The following is a 23,146-nucleotide window of genomic DNA, read 5'->3' on the forward strand; positions in this document are numbered from 1 at the left end:
TGAAAAGCCGGCGTTTTGGTGCAGGGTCAGGCGGAGCTCGCCTATTCCCAACGTCGGCCACGGGCGCTAACGAGACATCGTTTAATAAGGCAAAGCCGAGCTGCGCGTGGGAATCGCTGGGTGTTTTTACAGTGGGTCAGCGCGAGCGGGTTCGTGCTCCGGAGAGGGAGGCAAAGGCAGGGATAATTAGATAAACAATTAGCCCCAGCGCTCGTTATTTGAGTCTAATGAGGGAGGGAGGGTCAGTCAGAAAAGCAGCAGCTGGCAGCGAGGGGGGGTCCTGGGTCTGGATGGCCCCGGGCGTAGAGGGGCTCTAGGGTGGGTTTGGGGACACCGAGGACATCGTGACCGTGGAGATAACGGGGGGGGTGGGGACACGGAGGCTGCAGGGACACCAGGATGAGGGGACCTTGGGGATGCAGGGACACGGTGGATTTGGGGACATAAGGACCATGGGGCCGTGAGGACGCTGAGGATGTGGGGGCACTGGAGACCCAGGGCTGGCAGCCAGGCGGCTGCCACGTGCCGTCTCCCAGCCGTGCTGGGGCTGGGTGCTCACGCAAGGACCAGGGCTCTCCTGTCACCTTGGCACCCGTGGGTGCTGCCAGCCCCTGGCGACATTGTACATCAGTGGGCATCGCCCTGTGGGGCAGAGGCCTGGTGCACTCATGACACAGGTGGCCCTGCAGGATGCCCTGTGGAATGGCAACCCGCCAGGCTGCTGGGGACATCTCCCTGCCACCGCTGTGGCCCCTGCGCTGCCATAGCCCTGCCCCTCCTGTCCCCAGCTCGGCCGTGTCCCCCTGTCCCCAGGGCTGGCACCGCACCCAGAGCAGTGAGACGCGGGACTCGGCATCATCCCTTTATTCGCCAGGGCCTGGGCGCAGGGTGGGGGAACGTGTGGGCACGAGGTGGGGTGGGCACGGGGGTGATGGGGGCATGGGGACAGCATGGGCACGGCGTGGCCATGGAGATGATGGGGGATAGCGGTGGCACGGGGGGTGGCGCGGGCATGGAGATGGCACAGGGTGGGCAAGAGCAGAAAGACGGTGAGGGCCTGGAGGTGGCGGAGGTCTGGCAGCAGTGAGGGTGAGGAGACAGTGCTGGCACAGCGCGGGCACGGCGTGGGCTTGGGGATGGCGTGGGGGGGTGGGAATGAACGGGCATGGGGACGGAGACAGCGTGGGCATGGGGCGGGCAAAGGCACGGGGATGGGGCTGAGGATGGCACGGAGCTGAGAGCGACAAGGGGACTGGGGACGACGTGGGGCACGGGGTGGAGAAAGGCACAGGGGTGGCACGGGGAGGGGATGGCGTTGGCTTGGGGACGGGCAAAGACCCAGGGCTGGCACAGGGGTGGGGATGGCAGGGTCACAGGGACAGTGGAGCAGGGCACAAGCGTTGGCAGGGAGCTGGCACAGCCGGCACAAGCCCGGTGACTCCCTGAGCTGGGTGCTGGCCCCGTGGGCACCCGCTCCCTCACTTCCAGCTGGCGAAGAACTGCTTGAAGAGGGGCGTCTCGCGGCCCTGGGGCAGGATTTCCACCTGCCGGGACAGGGACAGGGAGGGGACGGGGTGACATCATTCATGCCAGCCCCCCCCCCGCGCCGGGCACCCCTGGCCACCTGCACCCACCTGTGTCCGGGGTGAGTGGCCCATGCGGGCAATGACCTCCTCGGCCACTTTCAGGGCTGCCTGGCGCTCCTGCGCGTTGGCCTTGCACCCTATGGATGGGGACGTCAGAGCCACACAGGGGGTGGCCTCTGTCCCCCTGTCCCCCACCGTCCCCCCTCCCCGGGCACCTTTCCAGACGTAGACCTTCCCGCTGGCACCGTTGTCCAGCACAAAGCAGTCGTCGGAGCAGAGCAGGCTCTGGCTGAAGGGGCTGCTGGTGGCCACCTGGCTCAGCTTCATGCTCCCCGTCGCGTCCGACACCTGCCCGTGGCCAGGACGTCACTGCAGGGCCACCCTGGCATCCCTCGGCTGTGCCCAGCCCTGTGTCCTCCCACACAGCCACTGCTGCATTCCCACATCCGTGCCCTGCCTGGGGCCACCACGGTGTCCCCTGGCCATGCCCATGTCCGAGGGCCACCACAGCTTCCCTTGGTTACTCCCAGCCCCACGTAAACCCCTCCAGGGCTGCCAGGGCCACGACCTGACCCGGGCTCACAGTGTGTCCCCTGGCCATGCTAAGTCCCACGTATACCCCTCAGGGCCACCATGGTGTCCCCCAGCCATGCCCAGCTACACGTTCCCCGATGGGGCCACCACAGCATCTCCCAGCCATGTCCAGCAGCAGCGCCACCATGTGTCCCTTGGCCATGCCCAACCCGGGAACTGCCACGGTGTTCCCTGGCCATGCCCAGCCCCGTGACCACCACGGTCACAACTGAGCTACGCCCATCCCTGGGGCCACCGTGGTGTCCCAAGGTGACCTTGCCTTATAGAGGATGGCTGCCCCCGCATTTCTCTGATCGGCGACAACGTCCTCCTCGGGGCTGCCCTCCTGCAAGGTGGGCTTGGGGCCCAGCACCTGCCGGGTGAAGAGACAGGGGGTATCACAGAGCCACCCCCCAGGGACACTCGGGTCCCCCTCTCCTCCCACCAGGGACGTTGGGGCTCCAGCGCACCTGGAGCATCTCAGGTGGCTCCTCACCGTCCACCACAATCTCCAGCAGAGCCTTGCCACCCCGCTCGCCATCCCGGATGGCCGCGGCCAGCTCCTGCGCCCTGTTGCGCTCCAGCACGTTGCACCTGGCCCCACACCAGACGAAGAGGGTCTAGGGACAGGGAGAGGGACAGCGGTGACGGAGCCATCCCACCTCCCCCGGGGCCACCATGGTGGCGCCCAACCCACCGCGCCCAGGTTGGGCACGAAGCAGTTGCTGAGGTTGAAGCTGGGCTAGGGACAAACGGACACCACAACAGATGGACACCCAGACAGACAGACGCCCAGACGGACAGCCAGGTACCCCAACAATCACACGCACCTATGGATAGGGGGACACCCCAAATGATTGATGGGCACCTCAAGAGACAGACATTGTCAAGGACAGACAGACGGCCAGTGGACAGGTGGCCACCTGGAAGGACAGACAGACAACCCAACTGCCTGATACTCAGAAGGACAGACAGACAACCCAGCCGATGGACACCCAGAAGGACATACAGCCAGCCCCATGGATGGACAGATGCCCCGATGAAGAGGGACATCCCACTGAGCTGATGGACACCCCAGAGGACACTCAGAAGAACACGTTGCGCCCCCCCTCCCCGGCACCAGGTGAGAAGGTTCTGGGGAGGGACAGGGAGAGGGACGGGGGTGACAGGGCCACCCGGCAGCCCCCACCCACCTCGCCCAGGTCGAGGATGAAGCAGTCGCCGGTGTTGAAGCTGGCCCAGCGCAGGTCCCGCTCGCTTGCCCGGATGTTCTTCTTGCCCTTCACCTGATAGAGCTTGCGCGTGGGGCCAGCACCGGGACGGGTGGCCTTGAACGCCGAGTCCACGCCGCCCTCCTGCTGGCACGGGGGTGCTGAGCACCCAGTGGGGGTGCCCGGCCCCCGACGGGGATGACAAGCCCCCAGCACGGATGCTGAGCACCCAGAAGGGACGCCGGGCACCCAACCGGGAGGCTGAGCACCCAGCAGAGATACTGAGCACCCGGAGGGGATGCTGAGCACATGATAGAGGCGTTGAGCACCCGGAGGGGTTGCTCAGCACCCGGAGGGGATGCTGAGAACCCACCAAGGAGGCTGAGCACCTACCGGGGAAGCCCAGCACCCAGAGGGGGTCCCACATGCTCAGCGGGGAATAAGCAGCGGGGTGAGGGTGCTGAGAGCCCAGTGGCGATGCCGATCACTCAGTGGGACGCTGAGCGCCGGGAGCACCCCGAGCGCCCATCGGGGTGCCCGTACCTGGTAGGTGACGCCGCGGGGGAAGTACTCCATGAAGACGTCGGACTCGTTGCCCTGCACCTCGCGGTGCGTCACAGGGCGCTCGCCCAGCAGCGCGTTCAGCTGCGTGGAGAGGAGGGCGCAGGCACCCTGCTCGTCCCGCGAGGAGTCCCGGCCTGAGGCGGCACCCAGAGCTGAGCCCCTCCCCGGTCCCACCACCACCCCCCCGTGCCCCCACCCACCCCACCGGGGCTCACCCATCCAGAGGTGGAGGTGGGCTCGCTCGTCCGGCCCGTTGTGCAGCACCAGGTAGGCGTCCCCCGAGAAGAAGACACCCCACGTCGCCTCGGGGACCTCCACCGGCCGCAGCTTCTCCACCCGCCAGATGTGCAGCCCCGGGCGGGTGGCGGCGGGGCCGAAGGGGGAACCACTGTGGGGCAAGGGGTGGTGTGAGGTGGTGGTGGTGGGGGAAAGCGGGGAGGAAAGTGGGTGGGGAGGGGGTTGGTACCTTTTGGGGAGTGGGGTGTACATGGCGTCAGGGAGGCGGCGATGGGTGCAGTGGGCAGATGGATGGACGAAGGGACCTGTGGATGGAGAGACACCATGAGAAGGGCAGCACAAGGAACGGAGAGCCAGGAGGTGGCGGGCATCCTGACATGGACATGGGTGTCCTGATGGACAGATGGACAGCCAGAAGGACAGACACCCAAGAGAGATGGGCACCCAGAAGGACAGACACCTCAACAGTCACCCAGGACAGATGGACGCCCATAAGGATGGCCAGATGCCCCAACAGATACCCAGAAGGACAAGTGGACACCCGGATGGACAGATGGACACCCCAATGGACAGACTGACATGCAGAAGGACAGACAGACACCCCAGCAGACACCCAGAAGGACAGATGGACACCCCAACAGCTAGATGGACGCTCCAATGGACAGTGGGACACCTAGAAGGATGGACAGCCACCCCTACGTACAGATGCAAGCCCCTACAGATAGGTGGACGCCCCCAGGGACAGACAGACACCCCGACAAGCGGACACCCAGGAAGACACCCCAACAGACAGACACCCAGTTGTACCCCGATGTACAGCTGGACATGGAAGGACACATGGCCACCACTACAAACAGACGGCACCCGACGGAGAGGTGCACACCTAGAAGGACAGACAGACGCCCCGGCCAACAGACAGCCCAGCGGGTGGGAAGCCCCCAGGACAGACAGACGGACACCCCCAGAAGCACGCACTCCGCGACGGACAGGCGGACACCCCGAGACACAGACACCTGGATGGTTGGATGGGACACCCCGAGGGACACCCGGACGGACAGACCAACAGACACCCCCCACCCCCCATGGACAGACGGCACACGGACGGACAGACAGACCCCCCCGGGGACAGCTGGCTGGCCCCTCGCTTGGCCGCAGGACAGACGGACGCCCCAACAGCCGCGGGACACCCGGAAGGCGGCGGCGGCGGTGACTCAGGCAGCAGGAAAGGGTGGGGACCGAAGGAGGGGGGGCCGGGCCTGGCCCTGCGTGGGCCCCCCCTGGGGGGGGGGGCGTGTGGCCTCGAGTGGGACCCATCATGCTAGGGATGGGGGACACCGAGCCCTGGGACCTCCCCCCTCCTGGGACCCGTCCCCCCCCTCCCCACGCTGGGACTCCCCCCCATCCCGCTGGGACGCCCCCCCCCCCCCCACCCCCGTCGTGGCCCCCCCCATCTCTGTTGAGATCCCCATCCTCAAGAGACCCCTCCCCCACCCCGCTGTTATCCGCCCCACCCCCCCCCACCCCCACTTCTGGGACCTTCCCCTGGGAACCCCCTCCTGGGACCCCTAACCTGCTGGGACCCCCACCCTCCTAGACCCCCCCACCCTGATGGGATCCCCCCCCACTCCCCCCCCGGACCCTCTCACCGCGCTGGGACCCGCTGTCACCCGGGGAACGAAGTGTCACCAAGGGGGGGGGGTCCCAGCCCCCTGCCCTGCCAGGGGCTGGGGCTCTGGGGGGGGCAGGGGGGCTGTACTGGGGGGAGGCTGTACTGGGGGGGGGGACTGCTGTACTGGGAGGGCCATACGGGGGGGTGTGTGCACTGGGGGGGGTGGGGGGGTACTGGGGGAGGCTGCAGTGAGAGAGGGTTGTACTGGGTAAGCAGGACCGGGGCCGGGGGGGGGGGAGGCTGCAGTGGGAGACCCCTGTACCGGGGGAGCCATAACTGGGGGGGGGGAGGCTGTACTGGGATCTGCACTGGGGGGGGGGCGGGGGGCACTACTGGGGGTTGCATGGGCTGGGGGGGGTGGGGTGGGCTGCAGTGGAGGCTCACTGGGAGGCACTGGGAGGTGCATGGCAGGAATCTCCCCCCCCCGCCCCCCCCCCCCCCCCAGCTCCCCGCAGGCCCCAGCCGCAGCATTGCTGGGAAGTGACTCATGGCGGGGGGGGGGGCAGGGGGAGTGAGCGACGCATGTGACGAGTTGGGGCGGCCTGAGCCCTCCACGTGGGCCTGGGGAGCCTGCGGGGCCGGGGGGCACCCGCGCAACCCCCCCCCGGGCGCTTCAGATGGCAGCTGGGGGTGGGGGGGGGTGGGGGGGGCTGGAGGGGCTGCGCATCCTGTCCTGCCCCCCCCTTCCCCAGGGTAGGGTGGGCAGGGAGTCGTGTGCGCCCACCGCGTGTGCGCCGCGTCCCACGTTCCGTGCGCGGGCCGCGTGCGCGGTGCCGCCTCACATGCGGCGTGTCCCGTGTGCCCCCGGGGACCGCCGTCTGCCACGCGTGTGTGCGGGGGGGGACACACACTCGTGTGCAGTGCGTGTCCCGGGGGACAGTGGCTCCATGGGTGCAGTGCGTGTCCCGGGGGCGGGCGCCCAGGCGTGCGCCGGGTCCCATGTGCACGGCGTGTGTCCCCCTCTGCAGGGTCCCCACGCATGCCGTGCGTGTGCGGCGTGCCGCCCTGTGCCGTGGCGGGGCTCCCACGCGCTCTGCGTGCCGCGCCAACGTAGGCAGCGTGTGTGCAGTGCTGCGCAGGCCGGGCGGAGGTGTCGGCATGCAGTGCGTGTCCGTGCAGGGCTGCAGTGTGCGGGCGCAGGCGGTGCTGGGCGTGCAGTGGCAGCGTCTCTGTGCCCTGCATGCGCAAGGGGCTGCGGTGCCAGCGCCCCTTCCAGTGCGGTGCGGGTGCCCGGCTAGTGCACTGCACGTGGTGCCCGTGCAGTATGGATGCAGTGCGCGCGGCACCGGTGCCAGTGCAACGCCAGCGGGGGCTGCGCTGGTTCCCAAGCAGTGCCACGCCAGCTCCCGTGCAGTGCCGGTGCCCCTGCAGTGGCCGGGGCGGGGGGGTTGGTCCCCTCGCAGTGCCAGGTCCTGCGCAGTGCTGGTTCCCGTGTGGTGCCAGTGCTGATGCAGTGCCAGTCCCCGCGCAGCGCTGGGCCCTGTGCACTGCCAGCCCCCCGTGCACTGCAGCTCCCGCGCCGTGCTGCTGCAGCGTCAGCCCCGTGCAGTGCCAGTGCCATCCTGGTGCCGGTGCCACGCAGTGCCGGTGCAAGTGCACTCCTGGTCCCGTGCAGTGTCAGTCCCTGTGCAGTGCCGGTGCGGCGCCAGGCCTGGTGCAGTGCAGGTGCAGTGCCAGTCCTTTGCTGGTCCCGGTGCAGTGCCAGTGCTGGTGCAGTGCTGGTGCTGGTGCAGTGCCGGTGTAGTGCCAGTCCCAGACGCACCGCAGTGCCAGTGCAGTGCCGGTCCCAGTCCCGATGCAGTGCTGATGCAGTGCCAGTGGCCAATGTAGTGCCAGTCCCAGTCCCAGTGCTGGTGCAGTGTCGGTCCCGTACTGGTCCCAGCGCAGTGCCGGTGCCAGTGCCAGTGCAATGTTGGTCCCGGTGCAGTGCTTGTCCCATACTGGTCCCGGTGCAGTGCCGGTGCAGTGCCGGTCCCGTACTGGTCCCAGTGCAGTGCCCGTGTAGTGCCAGTCCCGGTGCAGTGCTGGTCCCAGCGCAGTGCCGGTGCCAGTGCAGTGCCAGTGTAGTGCCGGTGCAGTGCTTGTCCTGTACTGGTCCCAGTGCAGTGCCCGTGTAGTGCCAGTCCTGGTGCAGTGCCGGTGCAGTGCCGGTGCAGTGCCGGTCCCGTACTGGCCCCAGTGCAGTGCCGGTGCCAGTGCCAGTGCAGTGTTGGTCCTGGTGCAGTGCTTGTCCCATACTGGTCCCAGTGTAGTGCCAGTGCAGTGCCGGTCCTGATGCAGTGCTGATGCAGTGCCAGTGCCAGTGTGGTGTAGTGCCAGTCCCAGTCCCAGTGCCGGTGCAATGCTGGTCCCATACTGGTCCCAGTGCAGTGCCGGTCCCGTACGGGTCCCAGTGCAGTGCCCGTGTAGTGCCAGTCCCGGTGCAGTGCCGGTGCAGTGCTGGTGCAGTGCCGGTCCCGTACTGGTCCCAGTGCAGTGCCGGTCCCATACTGGTGCCGGTGCAGTGCCGGTCCCACGCAGCCCCGCTGCAGCTCGGTGCCGCCCCCGGCTCCTGCGCCCGCCCCCCGCCCGCCCGCCCGGTCTCTCCGGGGCCGGGGCCGGGGCCGGGGCCGGTGCGGGGGACGCGGCGATGGGGCTGACGGGGCCGCCCCGCTCCTGCCTCCTGCTGACGGCCGCGCTGCTGCCGCTGCTGCCGCCCGGGGCCGCCCCGGACCCCGCCGCGCCGCCCGCGCTCACCGACGCCGAGATCGAAGCGTTTCTGCGGGGTTTCCTCGGGCCCGCGGAGCGCGGGGACGGCGACGGCGACGGCGACGGGGATGGCACCGAGCTGGGCTTCGGCACCGAGCTGGGCATCGGCCCCGGCACCGGCCCCGGTGAGCGAGCGGCACCGGCACGGCACGGCGGGGCAGCCCCGGTCCCGGTCCCCGCCGGGGTCCCGCGGGGCTGGGGGGGGCAGCAGGAGGTGGGGACCCCCCGGCCGCCCCTCACCCCGCGGCCGTCCCCTCCCTTCCCCTCTCCAGGCTCCCCGGGGCGGCTGACGGAGCCCGAGAAACCCAAGAAGGGGAAGAAGGAAAAACCTCCCAAACCCACCAAGAAGCCCAAGGAGAGACCCCGGGGCTCCAAGAAGGACAAGGACAGGGACAGGGACAGGGACAGGGACAGGGGCAAGGACAAGCCCTCCAAGAAGCCCAAGGAAAAGCCCCCAAAAGGCTCCGAAAAACTTCCAAAAGGCTCCAAAAAGCCCAAGGAAAAGCCACCCAAGGAGAAGCCACCCAAGGCCACCAAAAAACCCTCTGGCAAGAAGCCACTGGGGCTACCAACCACCCCCCCGGAGCCTCCTACTGCCCCGCAGCCCCCACGGCGTGAGGACGACGTGGGGACACCCCGGTTACCAGAACAGCCATCGCCCTATGAGGAGGAAGAGGATGGAGGTGGCCGAGGTGAGTCTTGGGGACCCCATCTCACCATCAGCCGGGGAGGGGCGGGGGGGGAGGGGGGGTGTCTTGGCACACCACGGCGTCACCCCGTGTCCCACTCGGCTCCCCGGTGGCACCCCACGGCTGACTGGGCTTTGTCCATACCAGGGTCACCTCCTCCGTCCCCACCGGGGGGGGGGACGGGACACAGTCCATCTCCCCAGTGGGATTTTCTTTCGGCATGGGGCTGCCGGGGGGCCGGGCCGGGGGGGCTGCGGGGCACCACCAACCCCTCACTCTGTGTCCCTGTCCCCAGGGGAGCTGGAGGAGCCACCGAGCGAGCCCTGGGGTCTGGGCCGGGAGGACTGGAGTCCTGAGCCTGAGCCTGGTGAGTGCCCTGTCCCAAGGGCCACCTCCCTGCAGCCGAGGGCTACCTCCCTGTGCCCAAATGCACCCCGATGTCACCTCCCTGCTCCCTAGTGTCACCTCCCTGTGCCCCAGTGCCACCAACCTTCACCCCGGTGCCACCTCGCTGCTCCCCAGTGCCACTTCCCTGTTCCCAAATGCCACCTCCCTGCACCCCGATGTCACCTCTCTGTGCCCCAGTGCCACATCCTTGCAAACCGGGGCCACCTCCCTGCTCCCAAACGCCACCTCTCTGCACCCCAGTATCACCTCCCTGTTCTGAAATGCCACCTCCTTGCCCCTTGATGTCACCTCCCTGCTCCCTGGTGTCACCCCCCCTCTGCCCCAGAGCCACCACCCTTCACCCCAGTGCCACCTCCCTGTACCCTGGGGCCACCCCCCTACTCCCAAATGCCACCTCCCTGCTCCCTGCACCCCAGGGCCACCCCTCCACCCCTTCCCCACGTGTCCCTTCCCTGCAGATGTCCCCGAGGAGACGGAGCCACCGACGCTGGACTACAACGAGCAGCTGGAGCGGGAGGACTATGAGGACTGTACGGTGCCGGGGCGCAGGGTGGGGGGGACCGCTGGAGTCCCCCGGCCCGCAGGGAGGGCTGGAGGGGGCATCCCCACCCTTGCGCCCCCTCCTTGCGCCCCCAATATCAGTGCCACCCCCTCTTTCTGTCCCCAGTCGAGTACATCCGCCGGCAGCAGAAACCCCGCAAGCCCCCCAGGAGGAAGAAACCCGAGAGAGTCTGGCCCCAGCCTGAGGAGCCACGTAAGTGGGGTGGCAGGGGGACAAGGCGGGGGGGGGCTGGCACCGCTCGGGGTGGGGGGGACAGTCCCCAGCCTTGGGGACCCAGAGGAGCATCATTTTGGGGGCATAGGGGACCCCATAGGGGCATGCTGACCCTGTGGGGACACAGGGGACTTCGCAGGGGCATGGGGGTCCCCAGAGGGACATGGGGGTCCCGCAGGGGTACGCTGACCCCCTGGGGACACAGAGCACCTGGCAAGGACACGGGGACCCCATAGGAACCTGGGGGACCCTCGGGGGCACAGTAGAGGTGTAGGGACCCCACAGGGGTCCCATTCCCCGCCCCCACAGCCCCAACACGGCCCCTTTTGCCCTCCTCAGCGAAGCCAGAGGTGCCACCCCCACAGCCACCCCCCCCGCCCGTGCCGGTGACCGAAGGGGACTATGAGGAGGGCTTCGAGCCACCTGACTACGATGACTGTGAGTGACGAGCCAGGGGGCTCTGGGGCACCCCAGCGCCACGGGTAGCACCCACCCCTGCCCCCTCCGCCCTAAGGGGGTGTCCCAGCCCCTCCCCGTCTGCCCCCGCAGTGGCGTACGGGCTGCCCCCCCCCCCGAAACCCAGGAAACACCCGGACAAAGAGGATGAGATGGAGACGGACGAGGAGAAACTCAAACCCTGTGAGATATCAGCAGGGGCTGGGTGCCAGGGTGGGTGGCACGTCCCTGGGGTGGCATGTCCATGGGGCAGGTGGCACGTTCTCAGGGCTGGTGGCACATCCCCAGGGCCGGTGGCACATCCATAGGGTGGGTGGCACATTCCCGGGTGGGTGGCAGATCCCTGTGGTGGGTGGCATGTCCCTGGGGTGGCATGTCCATGGGGCAGGTGGCACGTTCTCAGGGCTGGTGGCACATCCCCAGGGCCGGTGGCACATCCATAGGGTGGGTGGCACATCCCTGGGGTGGGTGGCACGTCCCTGGGGTGGGTGGCATGTTCCCAACAGCTGCTCTCCCATCCCAGGGAAGCCCAAGAAAGGCGGCAGCAGCAAGGAAGAGGAGGAGGAGGAGGACCCCTGGGCAGAGGAGAAGGGCTGGGACCGCAAAGGTAGGTGCCAGCCTCCTGTCCCTGTCCCCTTGCCCCCATCCACCCGGGCTCTGCATCCCCTTATACACCCCTTTTCCAGGAAAACCCAAAAAACCGGGAGGGAAGAAGTGGGAGCCGGACGAGGACGAATGGGCCCCTCCAGAGAAGACAAGTGAGTGTCCCCGTTCCCGGGGGGGGAGAGCGGGCACCCCACTGTGGGGGGGGTGCCCATCACCTTCTCTGCCCACCCCAATTGTCCCCAGAATGTCCACCCATCGGCCTGGAGTCCCACCGCATCGATGACGACCAGATCCTGGCCTCCTCCATGCTGCGCCACGGGCTGGGTGCCCAGCGCGGGCGCCTCAACATGCAGGTGAGGGTCACCCGTCCCACGCCCACCCCCCGCCTTGCCCGCCGAACCCCCCCACCCATGCCCCCCCTCGCTGTCCCCACCCCAGGCGGGTACCAACGAGGACGATTTCTTCGACGGGGCTTGGTGCGCCGAGGACGACAGCCGGGCGCACTGGATCGAGGTGGACACCCGCCGCACCACCAAGTTCACTGGTGTCATCACCCAGGGCCGTGACTCCCAGATCCAGTATGGGGACAGGCGGGAGGGGAAGGATCTGGGGACGTGGGGTGGGGGAGCATCTTGGGGACGCCCCCTCCCAAACTGTCCCCTTCCTCCCGCAGCGAGGACTTTGTCACCAGCTTCTACGTGGGCTTCAGCAACGACAGCCAGAACTGGGTGATGTACACCAACGGCTACGAGGAGATGGTACGGGACCCCAAAAGGGGCTGGTTGGGGCGGGACGGGGACAATAGGGACCCTCTGCCCCCACCCTCAGCTCCGTCTCACCCCCCTCGTCAGATGTTTTACGGCAATGTGGACAAGGACACACCGGTGCTGACTGAGTTCCCCGAGCCCATGGTGGCCCGTTACATCCGCATCTACCCCCAGACGTGGAACGGCAGTCTCTGCCTGCGCCTCGAGGTCCTGGGCTGCCCCCTCTCCAGTAAGAGCCACCCCAAAGCTGGAGGTACACCACCCATGGCAGGGTCACGGCTCCCCGGCCCCCCCACCGCTGTGTCTTTGTCCCCTCTGCAGCCATCAGCAGCTACTACGCCCAGCAGAACGAGGTGACCTCCACGGACAACCTGGATTTCCGCCACCACACCTACAAGGACATGAGGCAGGTGAGCACCTCTGTGGGGTGGGCTCCTCTGTGGGGGCGGGATATTCCGTGGGAGGTGGGCTCAGGCCCCCGAGCGCTGCCCCCTCCCCAACCCCCCCCCCATCACCCGCCCCCTCTGCACCCGCAGCTGATGAAGGTGGTGAACGAGGAGTGTCCCACCATCACCCGCATCTACAACATCGGCAAGAGCTCACGGGGGCTGAAGATCTACGCCATGGAGATCTCTGACAACCCGGGCGAGCACGAGACGGGTGAGGAGGGGAGGGGAGGGGACACCTGGCCAGGGGGCCCCGGCGCAGGCAGGCGGCGGGTACCACGCTGAGCCTGCCCACACCCTGCCCGCAGGCGAGCCCGAGTTCAGGTACACGGCGGGGCTGCACGGGAACGAAGTGCTGGGCCGGGAGCTGCTGCTCCTGCTCATGCAGTTCCTGTGCAAGGAGTACCAGGACGGCAACCCCCGGGTGCGGAGCCTGGTGACCGAAACCCGCATCCACCTCGTGCCCTCCCTCAACCCCGACGGCTACGAGCTGGCCCGCGAAGCGGTAAGGGGACGGCGGGGTGGTGGGATGGGACAGCGGGACAAGGGGAGGGGACGGCGGGATGCAGCCCCCGGGCTCACCGCTGCCCTGGGCTGCCTGCAGGGCTCCGAACTGGGCAACTGGGCACTGGGCCACTGGACAGAGGAGGGCTACGACCTCTTTGAGAACTTCCCTGACTTGGCTTCGGCGCTGTGGGCGGCCGAGGAGAGGAGGCTGGTGCCCCACAAGTTCCCCAACCACCACATCCCCATCCCGGAGCACTACCTGGCCGAGGATGCCACGGTGAGCCCTGGCACAAGGCACGGTGGCAGGGCGGTGACGGGGAGATGGCGTCTCACACGTCTGCGTCTGCCTTGGCAGGTGGCGGTGGAGACACGGGCAGTGATGGCGTGGATGGACAAGAACCCCTTCGTGCTGGGAGCCAACCTGCAGGGCGGGGAGAAGCTGGTGTCCTACCCCTTTGACACGTCCCGGCCCATCAGCGAGATGCCGGCAGCCGCCCCTCGCCCGCCGGACGACTACGAGGACGACAATCCTGAGCTGCAGGAGACGCCCGACCATGCCATCTTCCGCTGGCTCGCCATATCCTACGCTTCGGCCCACCTCACCATGACCGAGACCTTCCGCGGGGGCTGCCACACGCAGGACATGACCAACGCCATGGGCATTGTGCAGGGGGCCAAGTGGCACCCGCGGGCCGGCAGTAAGTGGGTGCCACACCGTACGGCGGCGGCTTGCCTGCCCCACGCTCCCGCCTCGTGAAGGTGTGAGCGAGCGGCTGGGTGGGCACTTGGTTATTTGTCTTGCAGGCATGAACGACTTCAGCTACCTGCACACCAACTGCCTGGAGCTCTCCATCTACCTGGGCTGCGACAAGTTCCCCCATGAGAGCGAGCTGCAGCAGGAGTGGGAGAACAATAAGGAGTCGCTGCTCACCTTCATGGAGCAGGTAGGAGCTGGGCTGTGCCAGGGAGGGAGGCGGGTGGCTGCCCTGCCCTGCCCTGCCCCACACGGCTCCTCTCGTCCTCTTTCCTCGCGTAGGTCCATCGGGGCATCAAGGGCTTGGTGACAGACCAGCAGGGAGAACCCATCGCCAACGCCACCATCGTCGTGGGGGGCATCAACCACAACATCAAGACAGGTAGGGCGCGGGGCAGGGTACTGGGCAGGGTGCCGGCAGCACCGTGCTGCCCCCTTCACACCCCGCTGCCTCCCCTTGCTGTTGGCAGCCAGCGGCGGGGACTACTGGCGCATCCTGAACCCGGGCGAGTACCGCGTCTCGGCTCGGGCCGAGGGCTACAACCCCAGCGTCAAGACCTGCAGCGTCTTCTACGACATCGGGGCCACCCAGTGCAACTTCGTCCTGTCGCGCTCCAACTGGAAACGCATCCGGGAGATCATGGCCATGAACGGGAACCGGCCCATCCGCCGCATCGTGCCTGGCCGCCCCATGACGCCCCGCGAACGCATGCGCCTGCGTATGCGCCTCCGGCACCGCATGCGGCTCCGGGAGCAGATGAGGCTGCGGCGACTCAATGCCACCACGGCCACCAGCGGCCCCACGGCCCCGCCGCCCACTACAGCCCTGCCCTTCCCCTTCAGCAGCACTGCCTACGCGCCCTGGAGCCAAGAGCCACCCACAGCCAGCACCTGGGAGATGGAGACCGAAACGGAGGTGGTGACCGAGCTGGTGACGGAGACGGAGGCCTGGGAGCTGGGCACGGGGACAGTGCAGCCCTTCACCACGGCCGAGACCTACACCGTGAACTTTGGTGACTAGGAGATGCTCGTCCCCTCGCTCCTGCCTCAAGCCAAGGCTGGACGCTCGCGGCCGGTTTGGTTTCGCCTGCCGCAGGCTCCAGCATCTGCTTCTGAAGTCTTCTTCAAGCCCTGGGCAGCCCGCTCTGGGCAGCCCGCCCCGGGTGGGCTCCAGCTCCTCACCCGCGCTGCTTCCTAAGACTGCAGGGCACGCCGTGCCGATGCTCACCCCACGGCTGGGCGGCTGCAGAGCGTCCCCTTTGCCAGGCTCCAGGGCCAGGCAGGAAAGGGACGTGCTGCCCCATCCCTCGGGGCTGGGCGGTGCCAGCCCTTGCCTGGCAGGGGAGGGGGTCACGCAGGACCCAGCCCTCGCCCCATCCCCATCTCCCGGCACAGTGGGGTTGGCAGGGGTGGTCCCACTCTCCAGGGCAGGGCCCGCACGGAGGCAGACGCAGCCCCTGTCCCCTCCACACAGTTTTTTGTTACACAAATAAATCAAGTTATATTGGTACAAGCATCTCCTCTCTTCCGTGCCCCAGCAGCTCCACGCCAGCCCTCCTGGGAGGACAGATGGGGATGACACCCAGGGAGCGGGCGCCAGGACCCTCCGAAGGGCCAGGGGTTTATCAAGTCTGTGCTCTGCCTGCTCAGTCAGTGCCCGACCTCCATGTCCCCATCATCGTCCTCGGCCCCGAAGCCAGAGAAGCTGATGGGCTGGCAGCTGAGGTCGCGCAGGTTGACGAGGCAGGCGGTCTGCGTGGTGCTGAAGACGGGCACTGTCACCAGCAGGACCTGCTGCCCATCCTCCCCTGCAAAGACAGGCAGGCATCAAGCAGACAAGCCCCCATTTGGCACCCCGGCGCTGGGTCCTGGCTCCGAGCGAGGGGGTGCTGCAGGCTGCGGGACTCACCTTTGAGCAGCTTGGACTGGAAGCGGGGAGCATTGCCGCAGAAGTAGACGTGAGGGCAGTCGGTGAGGATGAAGGGGTCTGATTTGTAAAAAGGGTAGCAGCCTGGGAGGGACGGAAATTAGGAGAGGAACCTGCACTCGCACCCCTTCGGAGGCCAAATGCCCCTCAGCCTTGGCGCCCACCCAGCTCTCCCCTTACCCAGGGTGTCCGGGGCTGTGGGGCTGATGTGTCCCGCCAGCAGCGTCCACTCCAGGATCTCCAGGTAGTCGTCCATGCTGCTGTATTTGAAGATGTCGCTGACATTTTGCCCTGATGTCCCCAAAAACCTACATTTTGGGGGAAGGAAGGAGAGATTCAGATGGCTGTACTTGCCACGACTTGCCCTGCGATCCTACGCCGCCAGTTGTCACAGAGCTGGTGGCACATGAGGCTTTTTTACCTGATTCCATCCACGTCGGCCTGGTAGGGGTTGGTGACCAGCCGGAGCGTGGAGTAGGCGCTGGCGAGGGGCAGCATGCAGTGATGCAGCGGCTGCTGGGGCAGCGTATAGTTGGTGGGGTCAAACTCACCAGGCATCACGTCCACAGGCACGGAGGTCTGTGGGCAGAGTGGGGATTACCGGGAATGGCCAAACCACCCTCCTTCAAAGGGGCTCCGAGCCAAGCCCCGATCGGAGCTTGCTGCCAGCGCTGCCCTGCTCCCTGATTTGGCTCCTGCCACTTCCCTGCAGGAAGCCCAGCTTGGCTTCACCACAGAGACCAGATGCCAGGAGAAGGATCTGAAGCCGGGTTGCGCGCTGCCTCCTTGTCTTGCTGCGTTCCCGAACGGCACCATATGCAGCGCTCAAGAAGGCGGGGGCCGGGGAAGGGGCTTTTGCCACCCCACACACCCAGGCTCCTGGCAGAGCGTTGCTTCCCTGGCTCGGGAGCCAGGCTCCTTCCGCCGGAAGGTACCCCGTTCCCCGGTCAACCCTACCTTGCTCCAAGCACTCACACAAAGCTGCAGCAGGATCTCATCCAGCATCTTCACGGCCTCCACACTCGCTGCCTGGGTCTTCTTGGTCAAGTACTTGGCCTGGGTCAGTGTGGAGACAGTGAGGGAACAGCCCTGTGCCACCTCTGATCCCTCCTTCCCCACCTCCGTGGAACTCCCCGTGCCAGCCCAGGCCCTGGAGAGCATGGCCGAGGCTGAAGACCCCTTGCCCCGCCATACCTTGTTGATGGTGTCCCGGCTCTGCGTGTTCTGGCTCAGCAGGTTCCCTGCCAGGATGACACGGGAGATCTGCGCGGCACAGCTCTGCCCACCCTCAGCGCCCAGCTGCCCCGTCACCACATCCACCAGCAGCTGTGTGCTCAGCAGGGACTCGCCGCTCCCGCTGCCCAGCCCCAGCCCCGACACCAGCAGGACGAACCTGGGCGGAGAGGCGGGGGCAGCATGCCGTGCTCCCTGCCCGCCCCAGTCCCTGCCCGCGCGGCCACGACAGGGCTGCCCACGCCAAGAGCCAGGTGTGGGGGACAGCAGTCCCCATCCGCCACCTCTCCCAGCACAAGGCACCGACTCCGAGGGGCACACGGGGGAGATGGGGAGGGACTCTTTTCCAGGGAGTCATGGTGTTGCTTTTCCTGCCCTTGCAGGGTTTGGATCCAGGGGAGTTGGCAGAGCAAACCCCCTTCCCCTGCTGCAGGGGAGGAGGATGCGGGGGGCATCAGGGACTCATGGGGCAGATGGGGAGGGTCCAGAGGAAGCCACGAAGATGCTCAGGGGGCTGGAGCCCCTCTGCTGTGAGGACAGGCTGAGAGAGTTGGGGGGGTTCAGCCTGGAGAAGAGATGGCTCCAGGGAGACCTTAGAGTCCTGTCCAGTGGTGAGCCCCTGGCCCAGGCTGCCCAGAGAAGCTGTGGCTGCCCCATCTCTGGAGGGGTTCAAGGCCAGGTTGGACGGGGCTTGGAGCAACCTGGGCTGGTGGGAGGTGTCCCTGCCCGTGGTAGGAAAGATGATCAAGGTCCCTTCCAACTGAACCCATTCCATGATTCTATGAAATGGTCCCCAGGGCTCGGGGATTCGGCAGGGGACATGGTGCCACCCCCACTCCTGTCACTGTGGAGACTCACCGATCTGAGCTGGGGCCCTTCCAGGGCAGTGGCTGGGGCAGGTTGGCGAAGCAGTGATCCTCCACCAGGAACTTGCCATTGTCCTGCTCGGAGCCGTACACAGCGAAGATAGTCCCTATGGCAGAGAGCGGGTGGTCAAGCCCCCAGCCAGAGCCTGCGAGGTGGCTCTCACTGAGAAGCCATCGTCCCCTTACCTGTCACTAGCCTCTGCACCTCGACAGCTCCTTCCAGTTTCATCCGCTGCAGCTCATCCTCCAGGATCAGCTCATCGGAGGGGTGGATGTACTTGGGCTGGGGCGGCTGAGGCACCAGGTTGTGCTGGGGGGGACAGGGCAGGCTGTGATGGCCTCAGCGAGGCCGAGCTGCCCCAAAGGGCCCTTCCCCCCGCAGCCAAACCCCGCAGGTGGAAACCAGAGCGCGGGCACGTGACTCATGAGAGCTGCTGCTGCCGTGGCCCCCCACCGCTGGCCTGGCCAACACCCCCGCTGCTGCTTCAAAGCTGCTCGCCAGCTGCACAGCACCCAGGCGAGCTGGTTTCGCTTAACGCTTCCCCGCAGCATGCTGGCTAAGCGAACACGAGCGCGGCTCCCTGGCCAAGGAGGAAGTGGCTCAGCCAGGCGGCGGGGGACGGAGCTCTGGCTAGCCTCAGGAAACGTGTTTGCAATCACCGTCCGGGCAAGCACTCCGCTGCCTTTGAACCCTGCCCGGCAGGCACGATGCTAACCCCACGCCGTGACGAGCAGGCTCCAAACATCCCAATGTGCTCCCTGTGAGCCAGCTGGGAGCAGACGGGCCCCCGGCACGGCATGGGGACGGCAGAGCTTCCGCGACGCCCCCCTCATCCTCCTCCCCTGCGGTGGGGGAAGGGGTTTGCTCTGCCAACCCCGATGGATCCAAACCCTCCAAGGGCAGGAAAAGCACACCAAGCAGGCGCATGCAGGACGCACGCTGGCATAAAGAGGTGGCACCAAGAGTGTCTAGGGACAGGGTAGGCACAGAGAAGAAGGTGTGTAGGGACGGGGTAGGCACCAGCTCCCCAGGTCAAAGCCCTGACGGTTCCCACTTGCTCGGCCACAGTGAGCACGAAGGAAGCGATGGGAAGCCAGCCGAGGTCCCGATGTCTGTTGGCACGTCCCCCAGCACTGCGCAGAGGAGGAGGGAGGGAACGTCCCCGCCATTACCTCCTCGCTGATCTCCTGCAGGATGGAGGGCTGCAGCTGCATCGCCTTGAAGAGCGTCCCCACCACGCAGCACTTCTCGCCCGCCCGCAGCTCGCAGAGCTTCCTCAGTGCCACGTCATTCCCTGCGGAGAGAAATGGGGCTCAGCCGGCCTCAGGGATGGCCATGAGGGCAGGCGAGGCTCAACGGCTGACTGGGACCAACTCGAAGCGTCGAAGCCAGCAAGAGGCGGTGGGGGAATGTTGCGAAGCCTCTCATCTTTCCTGGAGGCATGGAGCCGAGTCCACATGTGTAGGCCAGATGGGGCCAATGGAGCTTCCCAGAGAGGCAGCATGGCCCGCAGGCATTTCCTCTGCGTCGAGGGGGAGGAAAGCCGGGTCATGCCGGCATCTGGGGGACCGCAGCTACCAGCCACCACCCAGGACAGTGTGCAAAGCCCCCGCTGCGCCCACGGGTCCAGCTCTGCCCAGGAAGGGAGGGTGCATGGCTCCAGGACGGCCCCAGCTGGGCACAGAGCCAGTGCTCCTGCCCTTGGGCACGAGGGGCTCGTGTTCGTGCTCTCCCACCAGGAGACGACCCAAACATCTCACTCAAATTTGACAGGCAGGAGAGATCGTTCACCACCCCCAAGTCTGACCTCTGCCAGGGCCAGATCCTCCACCTGGGATCCCTGCTGGAAGCCAGGATTCCCATCGCAGCCGGGCAATTGAGAAGATCCCGGCATGAAGACAGGCTGCTGGGGAGGGTCAGGGTTTCCTCTCCCTGAAAGGCACAAACAGGTCCCTGGGCTTTAGCCAGGGATCCACAGGGAGATATGGGCTGGGGGAACCAAAACTCAGGAGGTGCCTCCGGAGGTGCAAAGAGCATCACAGCTCCAGCACTTTGTCGCCTTTGTGGTGAGGAGCGTTTGCAGACAGCAAAAAAAATGCATCTCCCTCAGCACAAGCTGAGCTCAAGACTTCTCACCTCACGAACGAGGACGCAGAGACGCTTCAGCCCCATCCTTTACGAGACTGCAGGACTTTTATTTCCCCCTGTTTAAATCAAGCCCATCCATCCTGAGCCTCCAGCCCAGGAGGGAGGAAGACTGGCTGCGCACTGCGCTGGCGCTGCGAGAGCTGCCGGGCTCCTCTCCCAGAACAACACTGCCAGAGCCCGCTGCTGCGCCGGACCCTCCGTCAGGTCATCCCTTCTGGTCACAGGACGTTTCTCCCTCCAAACTCTCCCTTTGCTAATCACGCGCCTGCTGAACGTGACTGCTGCCCGGTGGAAAGCGCCCCGCTGCCGTCACAGGCACCCTGGGCTCAGGGGAGCTGGAAACATGGCTTCATCCACCCCAGGAATGCAAACACTCAGAGTCAGAAAAAACAATCCCATTTTAGTTTCTTATTCTTGGCTCTAACCCCCCGAATGTGTGTGTTTAGCGGGAGGGGGGGCTGCTCTCTCCAGATTTTGCCTGCAGGCGCTTCTTGCTGTGAGACAAACCCCAGAAATCGCATCCCATTGCATGACGCCGGGAAGTGGAACTTTACAAAACCGCTGCTTCCCATCACCCTTGGCAAAATCCAGGGTTACGGTCCAGGGGCGACCGGCCAAGGAACGACATCCGCTGCTGAGCCGGCACAGCCCGGCGCGGGCTTTGCTTCCCCGCGCAGCCCCTGGGGCTGGGGAGAGAAAGAAAAACAAGCAGCCAGCCCAAAAATCTCCACAGAAGGGCAAAGTTGAAAGCTTGGCTGGCCCAAGAGCGGTGAAATTCGGTAATGGGCTTTTACGGCACTGGGGGAGCCATGTGCTGTGCCGAGGCCAGCCAGAAAGCTCAGCCACCGTGCCCTGGCAGCAGCAAGGTGGTGGCTTCATCCAGCGCCGCCGTTACGCCTTCGGATGGAAAGTCTCAGGCGTTAGAATCCCACCCGCCAACCGCTCACGCAGCCCCGCAGGCAAGGAAATGGCCCCCCCGGCGCAACCGGCGCCTCTCCCACCCCCCGACAAACCTCACGCTTAACTCGTGCTGCTGACAGCCAGCGGAAGCTTTGAGCTGGCCTGGTGAGCAGGACAAAAAAAAAAAGAAAAAAAAAAAAAAAGGTTTTCTTTTCTCCCCACAGTTGATGTTTAAATGTCGGGACACTGTCCAGTGGAGAAACCACCCCCAAAAAACCACCCGTGGGTTATTTGACCCCTTAACGTGTGTGTAAGCTTAGGAACCGATGGCCAACACGTGCTGAAAAATCTCCAAAAAGCTTCCAGCCGCGCGGCTTTGTCCTCCTTTCCCACAGCAAGGCGGGGTTTCCCCAGAGGGACTCACCCCACTTCTGTCGCGCCCGCTCCTCCAGGATGGGCCGCATCTGGATGAGGCGGGCGGCGTAGATGTGGGCGTACTGGCGGCTGAAGCTGCGCTCGCCCAGCAGGAAGGGCTGGGAGCAGTCGGTGTACGCTGAGACCGGCACCCGGGCGAAGGTGGAGGCCTCGGCGGAGGGGGGGGCCAGCAAACCCTGCGCCGTGGGGGCCGCCTGCTCCCAGAACATGGTGGGCGTCAGGCCGTAGCAGCGGGGCTGGACGCCGGCGGGTTTTAACGGCGGGGCTGGAAAGCAAATGAGAAAATTAAGGATCCCGGCAAATTCCCGGCACCTCCCCCAGCCGTGACCATCAGCGCCAAGGTGCCACAAATCCCTCCCTGGAGGTGGCCCCCACTCCCAAACTGACCCCCTCGCCCTCCCAAAATACGAACCAGGCCTTAACCCCCCCAAACGCTGCACCCCCCCCTCCTTTCTCTCCCCTCCAACACCACGGCACCCCCAAACACACCCAGGTGCCAGCAAAACCCCAGGACCCCCTCCCCCCCCACAAATCATACCCCGGCAGCAGGACACCCAAAGCCCCCCCCAAATACATCCCGGCCACCAGAGCCTCCCATGAACCCCCCCAACACCCCCTGGCACCAGGAGCCTTGCACAGCCCCCTGGCACCAGGAGACCCCCCCGGACACCCTCTAAACACAACCCCTGGCACAAAGACACCCCCCAGGGCACTGGGACCCCCCCCAAAAACACCCCCTGCACCAGGACACCCCCTGGCATAAAGAACCCCCCCAAGGCACCAGGAGCCCCCCCCAAACCACCCTCTGGCACCAGACTTCACTCCAGGACACCCCCTAAGCACACCCCCTGGCACAAAGAACCCCCCCAGGACACCAGGACCCCCACAAAAACACCCCCTGCCACGAGGACCGCCACAAGGACCGCCCCCGCCCCCCCCCCGGACCCACCCTAAACACACCCCCTGCCATAAAGGACCCCCAGGGCACCAGGAGCACCCCCAAAAAAACCACCTCCTGCCACCAGACCCCTCTCAGCCCCCCCCAAACACACACCCTGGCACAAGGACACCCCCCCCCCAGGGCACTGTGACCCCCCTTCCCCGCAAAACACCCCCTGGAACCAGGACGCCCCCGGAACCCATCGCCCCCCCACCCCAAACACCCCAGCCCAAACCCCCCACCCAGACTCCCCCGGCTAGCAGGACCCTGTAGGGCCTCCCCAGCCCCAGGGTCCCCCCAGGACCCATGGCGAAGGCCCCCGCCCCAGACCCCCCTCAGGGCCGCTCATGGCCCCCCCACAGGGGGCTCCCCCAGGGCCCCCCGGCCGCAGGTCACGTACGGGGTCAGAGGTCAGGGGTCAGAGGTCGGGGGGGGCCGCCTGCCCGGCACCGCGACCCGCCATGGGGGGGGCGGGGGGGAAAAGGCGCGAACGCCGCAAAGCGCGGAAGTCGCGTGGCCGCGGGGCGGAAGTGACGTCAAGGCGGCGGGTCGCCGTGGCAACCATCCGTGGCGGCGCCGTCACTGTGGGAACGGGGCGGGGGGTGAGGGGGGGTGGGACCGGCACCCACCGGGGGGCGACGGGGACACCTGGGCGGGCCCGGGACACCAGGGAGCCCACGGGGGGACAGGGGACACCGCG

At 66.6% G+C, this 23,146-nt stretch overlaps 3 protein-coding genes across 4 annotated transcripts; 1 reads left to right on the forward strand and 2 right to left on the reverse strand.

The window, feature by feature from the left end:
* Positions 1 to 37: 37 nt before the first annotated feature.
* CAPG (capping actin protein, gelsolin like) lies at positions 38 to 5,842 on the reverse strand. 2 transcript variants are annotated; one of them, XM_074563491.1, is made up of 10 exons: positions 5,818 to 5,842; positions 4,401 to 4,476; positions 4,150 to 4,322; positions 3,914 to 4,068; positions 3,353 to 3,514; positions 2,630 to 2,779; positions 2,440 to 2,532; positions 1,802 to 1,934; positions 1,635 to 1,723; positions 38 to 1,544 (listed from the first exon to the last, which is right to left on the reverse strand). In XM_074563491.1, exons 2-10 carry the CDS (start codon positions 4,421 to 4,423, stop codon positions 1,479 to 1,481), a joined length of 1,044 nt encoding a protein of 347 aa, XP_074419592.1. In that variant the 5' UTR covers positions 4,424 to 4,476; positions 5,818 to 5,842; the 3' UTR covers positions 38 to 1,478. The 2 variants fall into 2 exon arrangements, with proteins under 2 accessions (XP_074419592.1, XP_074419591.1); XM_074563490.1 differs by lacking the exon at positions 5,818 to 5,842 and adding an exon at positions 5,287 to 5,534.
* A 2,228-nt stretch (positions 5,843 to 8,070) lies between these two features.
* On the forward strand, positions 8,071 to 15,511 carry AEBP1 (AE binding protein 1). Its single transcript, XM_074563551.1, has 21 exons — positions 8,071 to 8,713; positions 8,861 to 9,280; positions 9,573 to 9,644; positions 10,144 to 10,215; positions 10,353 to 10,439; positions 10,800 to 10,898; positions 11,010 to 11,099; positions 11,440 to 11,523; positions 11,603 to 11,674; positions 11,766 to 11,875; positions 11,961 to 12,100; positions 12,196 to 12,280; positions 12,374 to 12,518; positions 12,611 to 12,699; positions 12,826 to 12,949; positions 13,044 to 13,240; positions 13,340 to 13,519; positions 13,598 to 13,940; positions 14,047 to 14,186; positions 14,279 to 14,378; positions 14,467 to 15,511. The coding sequence occupies exons 1-21, from the start codon at positions 8,182 to 8,184 to the stop codon at positions 15,015 to 15,017; spliced, it is 3,732 nt and encodes a 1,243-aa protein (XP_074419652.1). The 5' UTR covers positions 8,071 to 8,181; the 3' UTR covers positions 15,018 to 15,511.
* Positions 15,456 to 22,979, reverse strand: POLD2 (DNA polymerase delta 2, accessory subunit). Its single transcript, XM_074563552.1, has 11 exons — positions 22,847 to 22,979; positions 21,496 to 21,771; positions 19,196 to 19,317; positions 18,209 to 18,332; positions 18,015 to 18,129; positions 17,118 to 17,316; positions 16,899 to 16,979; positions 16,345 to 16,502; positions 16,104 to 16,231; positions 15,906 to 16,007; positions 15,456 to 15,804 (listed from the first exon to the last, which is right to left on the reverse strand). Exons 2-11 carry the CDS (start codon positions 21,713 to 21,715, stop codon positions 15,647 to 15,649), a joined length of 1,407 nt encoding a protein of 468 aa, XP_074419653.1. The 5' UTR covers positions 21,716 to 21,771; positions 22,847 to 22,979; the 3' UTR covers positions 15,456 to 15,646.
* Positions 22,980 to 23,146: the final 167 nt, after the last annotated feature.

This window comes from Larus michahellis, chromosome 20, assembly GCF_964199755.1.
Source record: "Larus michahellis chromosome 20, bLarMic1.1, whole genome shotgun sequence".
NCBI lineage: Eukaryota > Metazoa > Chordata > Aves > Charadriiformes > Laridae > Larus > Larus michahellis.

Excerpts from the sequence above, each read along its gene's own strand:
- CAPG (XM_074563490.1), bottom strand. The coding sequence starts at position 5,488 with ATGATGGGTCCCACTCGAGGCCACACGCCCCCCCCCCCAGGGGGGGCC. Across the intron at positions 1,724-1,801 it reads GAAGGTCTACGTCTGGAAAG|GGTGCAAGGCCAACGCGCAG; the intron begins GTGCCCGGGGAG and ends CCCCATCCATAG. Across the intron at positions 1,545-1,634 it reads GCCACTCACCCCGGACACAG|GTGGAAATCCTGCCCCAGGG; the intron begins GTGGGTGCAGGT and ends CTGTCCCGGCAG.
- AEBP1 (XM_074563551.1), top strand. The coding sequence starts at position 8,182 with ATGCTGGTCCCATACTGGTCCCAGTGCAGTGCCGGTCCCGTACGGGTC. Across the intron at positions 11,876-11,960 it reads GCGGGCGCCTCAACATGCAG|GCGGGTACCAACGAGGACGA; the intron begins GTGAGGGTCACC and ends TCCCCACCCCAG. Across the intron at positions 12,950-13,043 it reads CCCGGGCGAGCACGAGACGG|GCGAGCCCGAGTTCAGGTAC; the intron begins GTGAGGAGGGGA and ends CCCTGCCCGCAG.
- POLD2 (XM_074563552.1), bottom strand. The coding sequence starts at position 21,715 with ATGTTCTGGGAGCAGGCGGCCCCCACGGCGCAGGGTTTGCTGGCCCCC. Across the intron at positions 16,008-16,103 it reads CACAGCCCCGGACACCCTGG|GCTGCTACCCTTTTTACAAA; the intron begins GTAAGGGGAGAG and ends CGTCCCTCCCAG. Across the intron at positions 15,805-15,905 it reads CCAGTCCAAGCTGCTCAAAG|GGGAGGATGGGCAGCAGGTC; the intron begins GTGAGTCCCGCA and ends CTGTCTTTGCAG.